Source organism: Brassica oleracea, chromosome C7 (assembly GCF_000695525.1).
Source record: "Brassica oleracea var. oleracea cultivar TO1000 chromosome C7, BOL, whole genome shotgun sequence".
Lineage (NCBI taxonomy): Eukaryota > Viridiplantae > Streptophyta > Magnoliopsida > Brassicales > Brassicaceae > Brassica > Brassica oleracea.
This window is the reverse complement of record NC_027754.1, coordinates 9,346,174-9,356,378: the sequence shown is the minus strand read 5'-3', so window position 1 is coordinate 9,356,378 and position 10,205 is coordinate 9,346,174. Positions and strand designations below refer to the sequence as shown.

Genomic DNA, 10,205 nt, shown 5'->3' with positions numbered 1-10,205 from the left:
TGTAGAATTTGTCTTGAAAATTTATAAGAGGAATACCATGTAGAAGGGAAAACCAAAAAAGGATTTGAGAATACATTAGTAAACGTCCTATGTGATTTAAAACTTGGGATTATATTGGGTTCGAAAACGGTTACGACGAAGTTAATGTCAAAACCTCCGCAAAAATGAGTGCGGGTATCTTTTTACGAAAGTTATACTTCGTAAAGAATGTCACAACAAGGAATCTCGCGATAAAGCCTTGTTCAAGTCTCGATTGAATCAAATACCGGCTGGCCCAAGGCAACAGACACGTATCTAAACCAGCCACGGACAAGCTCGAGTATGGCGATCGGACCACGGACAAGCCAAGCATGATCGTTACGCAGCGACCAAGCATGCACACTGCTCGGTCGCTACGTAGCGACCGAGCACACGCACTGCTCGGTCGCTATGTAGAGACCGAGCTCGAGCCAAGCTCGGTCGCTATGTAGCGACCGAGCACGCGTTCCGCTCGGTCGCTACGTAGCGACCGAGCACATGCACGTTTCGATCGTTGCGAAGCGATCGAGCTTTCCCGAAACGTCGATACGACACGAATCCATGCATTCTCGTCTACTCTTTAATGCTATCTCCCAAAGACCGTAGCAAGCCCATTTCATGTTTCTCGTCATTTGAAGTAATCAATCGAATTTTACGATAAAGACCGCAGAAAGTTTGTTTTTATCAAAAGAAGCCATAATAAACGTTTCGAGTCAAAAGACGGCCCAAAGGGGCCTAAGACGTGATTCGAAGCCCACTTACGTTTTCTTAACCAAAAGCCCGTAAACCGTAGGACGGTTTATGCTTGGTTCGCAAGGAAAGATATATGTCAAGTTTCCGCGGATAAATACGAAGTTTTGGAAGATAATTACGAAAATCGGGAAAAATAGAATATCTCTATTTTTAAGTTATGACGGCTTAAGGGCAGAAGGGGAAAAGCGTAAACCGACCTAGGAGCGAGTATATAAGGAGTCCTAGGCGAGAGGCACGGGAGAGAATTTTGGAGACATCAAACTTAGCACTTAGAGCAATTAGGCAACTTTCCGTTTTTGTTATTTCGAGCTGCGACTCAATTAGGTTTAGCCGCCTTAGAGTTTTTAGAAATAGGAATCTCGCCGACAGCTCTCGAGCCCAGGCTAATACCTTGTTGTAAACGCTCATACGCAAATTCGGAATAAGACTTCTCTTTGCTCTCTTTTTACGATTCCTTATTCTTTATCGTTGTTATCTCGTGTTCTGATTGCTTGGCGTGTGGTATTAGCAGATATTCGGGACCTCTGAAAAATTAGGGTTTTCCTAGTTTCCTAATTCAAACGGAAATCGACAGTGCGAATTTCGGTTCCCACATATTACATCATTAACGTTCTTTTGAGGTTTCTCTATGATTTTTTTTTCAAGGAAAAAACTCCCTACATCTTTCTTTCATATAGATTTCCACAATAACATAACAATATACGAGCATATCATCAACAATTTTCAAGTTTAAAGGGCTTCCATATGTGGAGGTGTTGTCATTCATGAATACCAACAAAATTATGCTTTTGAGACACACGAAATTGTTCTCAAACTTATATTTTTATCACTAAAAGATTACTTGATGTTTTATATAATTTCATGAGAGGTTAATTCCTTCACTTGACACTCCCCTTGATGACCTCCCATCAGCCTCACTCGCATAAGTTGAGTAGAAGTCGTCGTCTCCTTCTTGCTCTTTCATTAAATCTTCTAGCTTCTCGACAACTTCTTTTATATCTAACCTTTTCTCCACGTCTACTTCACTACAACTTAGTCCAATCCTTAGGAGTTTGAGAATGTCTCCTTCACAATTATTTGTTTTCCCCATTTCTTGATCAAACAATTCTTGTGTCCATTCTCCTTTGAAAATTGACTTCACCCAACTCGTGATGTCCTCCTCACTTTCTTTATCGGATTGTGGGAAACTTTCAGGGAGCTTTCCTGTTAAAATCTCCAAGATGAGTACACCGAATCCCCATACATCAGTTTTCTTGGTCACTCGGCTTTGCTTCAAGTACTCTGGAGATTTGTAAGCTACCATTAGCTCTTGTGCACTTTCTGCATTTATCATTGGGATCAAGCCATAATCTGTAAGAAGTGGCTCAAAATTCTCACTAAGAAGAACATTGGATGACTTAAGATGGCCATGAGGTGCCATTAGGCTAGGAAGGTTTCTATGTAGGTACAGAAGTCCCCTTCCGACACCTTTCACTATATTCAATCTTGTTGGCCAATCAAAGTTTGGCTGTTCCAACGATCTATGACCTTTATACACACAAAACACAATTTTTAAGGAAAAGAGATTTTATTAGTGTTAATATGAATAGAGAAAACCCAAATATTACCATGGAGAGTATCAGCCAAGCTTCCGTTGTCAATAAAATCAGAAACAAAAAGTTTTTCCTCCTTCTTATAGTAATAAGCCACAATTGGGAGCAAATTCTCATGGTTTAACCTCCCCAATCTCTTCATATTGTCTTGGAACTCTTCACTTCCTGCACTTTCCATATGTTTAAACCTCTTCACTACCATCATCGATCCATTCGAAAGCAATGTCTTATATGATGCTCCGAAACACCCGCTTCCCATAATCTCTGCAGATGATTTTAACAAATCTTGCAAGTCAAAATTTCCCTTGTCATCTCTCAAGAATGACAATTTTGTGGTATGAATCATCCTCTTTGCAACACGTTTTTTTGAATGACAGCAATATTGTCCCTTATCACCTTTTTGGATTCCTGCTCTCTTCTGTAAACTTGATGATCCAGAATCTGGTGACATTAGTGGCTGATTGTTTCTTCGCCTCCGACAAAGGACAATGATTAGTCCAAGAATAATGAGTAATGCTAGTATCACTGCTACAACCGCGGCTACAATGTACAAAAACTTTGATGTTTTTTTCTTGGAACTTGCTTTAGGCTCTTCAGAAAGGTTGCAAGGAGAGTAACACTCTGTTAACAAAGGTTTACCACATAATTTTTTATTGCCTGCCAAAAGATCATTATTAGTCAAACGGATACACAAAAACATAACCCCATGTCTTAAAGGGAACACAAAAATTATTGAACCTTCAAATAGTTTTGGATCCATTGTTCTGAGAATATTTGGGATTGGACCTGATAATGCATTGTCTGAAAAATTTAAGATGTGTAATTTATGTGTGAATTCTGGTATTTGTCCGGTGAACTGGTTCCCATCAAGTCTCAGCTCTAAAAGCTTGGGAATTTTGGCCACAGAGACTGGAATTTCACCATTGAACTTATTGTGTTCCAGATGGATTTTCTTCAGCCACCCCATCCCATCAAAAGCATCCTTTGGTATCAATACATCGAATTGATTGTTTGACAAGTAAATTGATTTCAGGGCACCAAGTTTTTTGAAATTCGGAAATGGCCCTCTAAGTTTGTTATTCATGAAGCTTAGGGACCTTAGAGACTTCAAACCTGTCAACGCCTCAATGTCTAGAGAGCCAGCAAGCTCAATATTCTCTAGACGTAGCCCCCAAACATAGCCTTGATCACACAAGATACCAAACCACTTGCATGGCGGATTCTTTCTATTCCAACTATCCAAACCACTTGCTCCCCCAATAACAAGAGATTTCTTGAATTTCAAGAGAGATTCTGTTTCTGATAAACCATCAGAAGCCACGAATAAGAGTGATACAATGGAAATGAGGAGGAGAGATGTGGATTCCATGGCTGTTGTAGAGAACGCGCACACGAGGCGCGCCCTCTCAGGGAAGATAGACGGAATGTTTGAAGACGAAGAAAGACAAAGATAACCTGAGATGGATGAAATGTCAGAGAAAGAAAAATGACAGAATGATGAAGAAGAGAGGTCTGAATCAAAGCATACTAAGAATAGACGTACAACACTAGAAATATTTGTTGTCTATAAAAAAATGTTTGTGTTTTCTAGCTTTGACGATGTCTTTGTCTTAAAGAAAGTCACATAAAATTTGTGGTGGAACTTTAGATCCATTCCTCATTTTATGTTTCTCTTTATACTTCACTCACTTTTATTTTCTAAGCCTACAACATATACGGTTAGAATAATTTCCTTCAAATTTAAGAATGCTTTTTCTTTAGAAAACATTTCATGACCTTCGAGCATATAAATTATAAAATTTGGTGTATCATATCAAAGTTCTTAACCTGCTTTGCAAAGGTGTTTGAACCGAGTTTGGTCGGACTCGTATGGTAAGACCTAATTCGTCGATGGGTTAGCTCAAAGATGTTTTATTAGATCGGAAAAAGGTTCGGTTTACAAATGAGGAAACAAATGGAAGAATAAGCCGGTGCTTGGAGAGCTGGCCGGGAAATTATAAGTCGGCAAGAATACTAATGAGTAAAACCCTAGTTTCTAACCGCCAAGTGTGTCCTCCTTATATAGACAAACCTTCTTTCCTATTCGCCCTAGGTTGTCTTGTTAGAATGGGATTGATCCTTTTCAGATCGGGCTAGTGGGCCAAGCGGTCAGACCCAAAGCTGAGATGTCTTTCCTCCCCCCTCCCCCGAGGCGCGTAAAGTGTTCTACAGTCGAGCCGAGCATTTAGTCGGGAGCCGCTTAGTCGAGCTGATGTTCCGGGCCAAGAAGACGGACCGAATCCTCTATTTATGGGCCTTGTAAAGGGATGTAATCCATCTCCTACAAATGTGTTACAACGTTTTATGGTTTTAGGTAAATTAGTCTGTGAGTAATTTTCTTTTTGGAAAACGTCTATCAACGAATTTTTTTTTTACGAAATCCCACTATACTTTGTTTTATAAATTTGAATTTACATGGTTGTTCTAAAACTTACAATATATATGAATAAATTAATAAGGTGTAGTTTAATAATTTATAACTTTTATAGAGATATGGCCTAATCAATACATAATTAATCTTATAGAAATTTATAAAATTACATAGAAGTTTTTAATCTACGATGTTCTCATAAAGTCTTTTTTTATTGTGTTTTGTCGTTAACATAAACTAAGTTAAGATTCTATTATTCTTTTTAAGTTAGTTATCTACTGCATGAGGATATTGGTCGGCTTTGCCTTTAAAGTTCTTTTTTGGTTTTGCTCAATATATTTTTGTCTATAATATATCTCATAGTTTTTCACAATGAAAGTAAAAAAGACTTTATGAGTTTGTGTACACTTGAACATTATGAGATTGATGTACATATGGATAGTGTAAAAAATATACATGTTTTAAAAGTTCGCAAAAGTGATTTTCCGAATGTATACAACATATTGATAGGCATTGTAAGACCCTCACGAGCGGATAGGATTTTGGTCGAGAAAAATCCCACTCGACCAGTTTTGAATTTGTTCGACCATAATTAAAAATAAAAATCGACCCGCTGAAATTAATGTCTCGACGGGACTGTCTTGTGGCTGAAATAACTATCCTTGATAGTCCTTGTCGAGTTTTGATTATTATGGTCGAGTTTTATTTAAGCTGGAAGAGTTTATATAAAATCAAGACGATATTCGATGGACGAAAAAATGTTTGGTCGAGAACTGGCTAGAAATAATTTCAGCTGCTTGTTAATTTAAATCAGTTTCGTGAGTTGTATCAGCTTGTGTGCTTGCTTGCTTGCTGGATCAGTCATGTGCCATGCACCTTCTTGCCTGCATGATTGTTTAATGATCAGTCATGTGCAAGGCACACCTGCTTGGAGCTTGCTTCATTTGGAGGAAAGGTTCAGCTGCTTAGTTGCTTCATTGGACAGAAATGATGATGTAGGATGCTAGCTGTCCATTCTCAGCCTTGCTTTGTGCTGAGTGAAACCCACATTTGAAGTAACTCCTTATGATACAAAACACTATCTTCTCTCTTCTGGTCGTCCATAACCTGCAAGAAAACCAGAGAAAAGTTGTGAGAGATTGAGAAAAAAAATCAGAGAAAGAAAGAGAGAAAAATCAAGAGAAAATTTCTGGTGGTTTAATCTTCAACCTGAGGTCACAGCTAAAACGTGTGGGGGCAGAAGAAGATGAGATATCCAGAATAAACCATAGATCTTGTTCGGTTTCTGATATGAACCGAACCTTGATCTCTCTTTTCAATCGGTTCAGCCGTGAACTAAGATTGGAGGAGAGCACCATCTGAGATCATCTAACCGTGAGTTCTTGTGGTAAGCTTGAGCCTCTTGATTCATCCATGTTCAGAATGGAACCGTTTGTTGTGGGTTGATTAACCTGTCTGGATTAGTTATCTAAGCTCTTGTACGGTTCAGTTTTATTTGGCTTATGATTGTATTAGTTTCATAGAACCGTTAGTTAAGCCTTTATGAACTGATTGGATTAACCGAACAGATTTGATCTTGGTCTGAACAGATCTTATCTGAGCTGAGCTGAGTATGGTCTGAAGTTGTCTTGAACTGATCTGCTCTGAGTAGAACCAAATTGTTAGGATCTGAGCTTACGTAACCGAGCTGTTAGTAAATGATCTAAGTTGTTTCTTAAGAACAGAACTGATTGAACTGAACTGATTGACTGAACCTTGTACGTCCTGCCTTGATCAGTTATATCTAGCATAGTGGTCAGGATCGATTCTGTTTATACCATTCAGGAAAACATCATCTTAGACCAGACTGATTAAGCTTTGTCTTCCATCCGATCAGGTTTGAGTTCAGATGGTCGAAGAGGGTGATCATAACAGCCGGAACATGCCTTGTCCTAATTCTTTTTGGGAGTGATCAGCAAGTGGTGAACGTTTAGTTGAGCTCGAGTCTATTCTTCCTTAGCCAATCTCATAGAGTCAAAGGTGAGTCTAGATAGATGGTTGATGAGTAGTGAATGAATATTTCTTGATTAAACGTACTGAATGTAGATGATTGATAAGCTTTGTCTCTTGATCAATACTGAAATTGTGAGGCGTTTACTTGGTGTAAACACTTAATAAATATTTTTGAATGAACGTAGAGGTTGATATCACTCAAATTACCTTAAGGAGTGATTTATACTTTCTCAAATAAGAGGTCGAGTTGTAGTACTTAGGGATCGAATCCACAAGGAGCTAGGGAACAATGTAGATCTAATAGTTATATGATTAAGCTAGGCTAATAGTTTATAAAGCAATAAATAAATATAGCAAAGCAGTAAATAAAGCAGTAAACAAGTTGAACAAGACAATTGTTCAGCTTGGCATAGAGTTGTTTGATGGAAGGATGGTTGCTAGACTTAGGATTTCTATTCAAGTAATCAGGATTATAATGATATAGAGGCTAATTGTTGCTTGCAAGATATTATAGAACTCAACTGGGAGTACAAATCTAATAACTTCGGTTGTATAGATAGTCTAATATCATAATCTTGGATCTCAACTCTCGTTTATTGATCACAAAAAAGTGTTGATCGATTATTCTATTGGAATATCGATCGATACACCTTTCACAATATCGATCGATTAATCTATTTGATCATCGATCGATATCGCTTCTAGCAAGCTTTACGACCGGGTTGAATATCTGTTCACTAGGGTTCCTAAATCAACTCTCGTATGTTTCAAGCAATCCTAGCTCAATAGAATTCTGTTCAGAGAAAAGACCAAGCTATCGCTTGTGCCTAATGATTCTAAGATCAGGGTTATAGTTCATGACTCTAGAACACAAGCAGCAAGAACAATCCTATGATGAATATCAAAACTTAGCAGTTTTATATTTTGGGCTAATCCTTCATCACCTATCTGAACCCTAAACCTAACAGCTGGATCTATTCAGACATGAAGTTTGTCACAGAAATCATAGATGAATAGATGGAAAGCATAAATAATATAAAACCAAAACAAATGGAGTTCCATGAGGACTCTGATGAAGTTCCTCCCTTCTCTCCTAACTAAGAGAAACAATAGAATAAAGCTTAAAGAGCGTGTAGCCGTCAACAATGGCTTAGAAATAACATAAATAGGATTTTAGGTCATCAAAGGGCATTCTGGTAATTTGTGGTTACTTCTGGCTTCATTCGGTCATAAAATATGCTCAGCTCATATTCTGGCATCATTGTCGATCAACACCAATGCTGTGTTATCGATCGACAGTCCTTCATCTCCTCGACAGCTTCCTCTTGCGAGACAGACTGACCACTCTTCAGTCAAATGGGTATAACTTCTGCTACAGGTTGCTGATTGACCTCAAATTGGTGGCATTCGAACGCTAACTAAAAATATATCTCGTGCCAAAAGATGAGCTCAATATAACGGTGTTAAGGTCTCCATCCATAGCTAAACATTTGACGCGTTTGTGCAGTTCTTCACCTCAAAAGGCTCCAGAATCACCATATTTCTCCACAACGTACCTGAACCAGTAAATACTCTAAAAAGACTCCAAAACATAATAATTATATCTTAAAACACTTATACACCATGGCTAATAATGGGTAAAATCCATGGTATATCAGAGGTTTATTCCGAACCTTAGTACTTGTTCTCAAGTACTAATATATATGCATATGTACTAATATATATGTATATTATTAAAAATATGAGCATAAATCATGTGAAATCTTATTGTATATTCACTCTCTCAAAAGTTCCCGCATTACTGTGAATTGTTCCTGCGATACAGAACAAGGTCACGAAGACACGATGGTGGGGTCGCACCCTGGAGGTCGTGTAACTGCATGCAGCGTTAGATGTTCGATCTTGGAATATCTAATTGAGATGATGGTTATATTTAATTTCTCACTAGGTTTGGCTTGCCTTCGTGGTTTTATGGGTTTAGTATATATATATATACACATATATGTACTATAAGTATGAGTGAATGGCGGGTGTCGTGGAAGTGATGTTTAAGATAATATTCACAACGATGAAATGATAGGCCTTATATATGTATTTTATTAGTTATGGAATATATTTCCACTGCATACAAATGGAGTTGATTGCTCCAGATATTATTAATATACTTTGGGGTGCGGAATTAGACTCACTGAGTAAACTAGTTGGATAGTAAGCTTTTAGTCGGTCCTGATCAGACCGAAGAAAGGGGATTCCGTAAATAAATTGCTCATGAATCATTTGTGATGCCTGTAACCAGTAGACGGGAGACCTCTTACTCTAGGATGGGAAGGAACATCATTAGCCAGCGGTAGTTTTATTTTGCGTGCGAAGTCGTTTTGATATTTCTTATGTATAAGATTTGTTGACCGAAAACCTCGAGGTTAATTTATAACAAATTTTGTAAGATTCTTTTGAAAGATATATAAAGAATATTTTCAAAGTACGGGTTCCATAAGATATTAGTCCTTGTCCGGACGAACTAACTATCGGGTATTGCTTTTTCAGGTTGAAAAGCCTAGAGTAATATCCGATAGGAGCGTTGGTGTTCTTTGGTTGTTGGTCAATGGCGATCGGAAGTATTCTGAAACCTTGGATCGACCATCGAGGAACATCGACCGTGTCACTTCGGGTCATCTATGATCGGAGGTGTCACAAAGGTGGCCTCAGAGCATGGTTATACGATGCTAGAGTGGGACTTGTTTCATATGTTTTTCGAATCAAAATTTGTCGCAAGGATAACTAGGATATGCTGGCTGGTTCGTTCATTTTAGGATAGATAGTCATGGGTAGTTACCTAACCTGATCTTTCATAGCAAAAGGACCAAGACAAGCTTGACTGTTGGACCGTACTTACCGATGTTACTATCATCATGCTCGAATTTGCTACCCTCATGGTCGTCCTGTTAGGAGTCAGTAATGTCATGCCTTCCTGCCGTTCTTTTGAGTTCTAGTGGGGATGCCAATTCTTTAGAGAGATATATGGGACAAAATTGATACATCGAATACATCTCTGAACTCGTATGTTATTGATGTCAAGCTGGGTGTTGTTTGTGAAACCGATTCAGTGCAATTTAACTGCACATGATCACTCAGATGCACTTATTCTCCCGTCTTCTCAAGTCTATCCAGCTTATGCTGAGACGTACAAGCACCAGAGCCATACAGGCATGATTTCTTAAGCATTTGTTTCAAGCTTAGTATTGGAGGAAGAGATGGTTAACTGTATTACAAGATGATGGAAGCACCAGAAGCATTCTGCTTGCAACAAAATATCATGAAGCTTATGATGCAAAGAAGAAGAAGTTGGGACCACAAGATACTGAAGAAGGACTAAACCGTTCGAGGTATACTTTGGCTTGAGGCAGATTTGGGATGCAACACTCAAAGCAGAATATTGACGT

At 38.4% G+C, this 10,205-nt stretch overlaps 1 protein-coding gene across 1 annotated transcript; it reads right to left on the bottom strand.

Moving 5' to 3' along the window:
• Positions 1 to 1,418: 1,418 nt before the first annotated feature.
• On the bottom strand, positions 1,419 to 3,831 carry LOC106304663 (pollen receptor-like kinase 2). The gene is made up of 3 exons (XM_013741058.1): positions 3,102 to 3,831; positions 2,379 to 3,020; positions 1,419 to 2,298 (listed from the first exon to the last, which is right to left on the bottom strand). The coding sequence occupies exons 1-3, from the start codon at positions 3,730 to 3,732 to the stop codon at positions 1,631 to 1,633; spliced, it is 1,941 nt and encodes a 646-aa protein (XP_013596512.1). The 5' UTR covers positions 3,733 to 3,831; the 3' UTR covers positions 1,419 to 1,630.
• Positions 3,832 to 10,205: the final 6,374 nt, after the last annotated feature.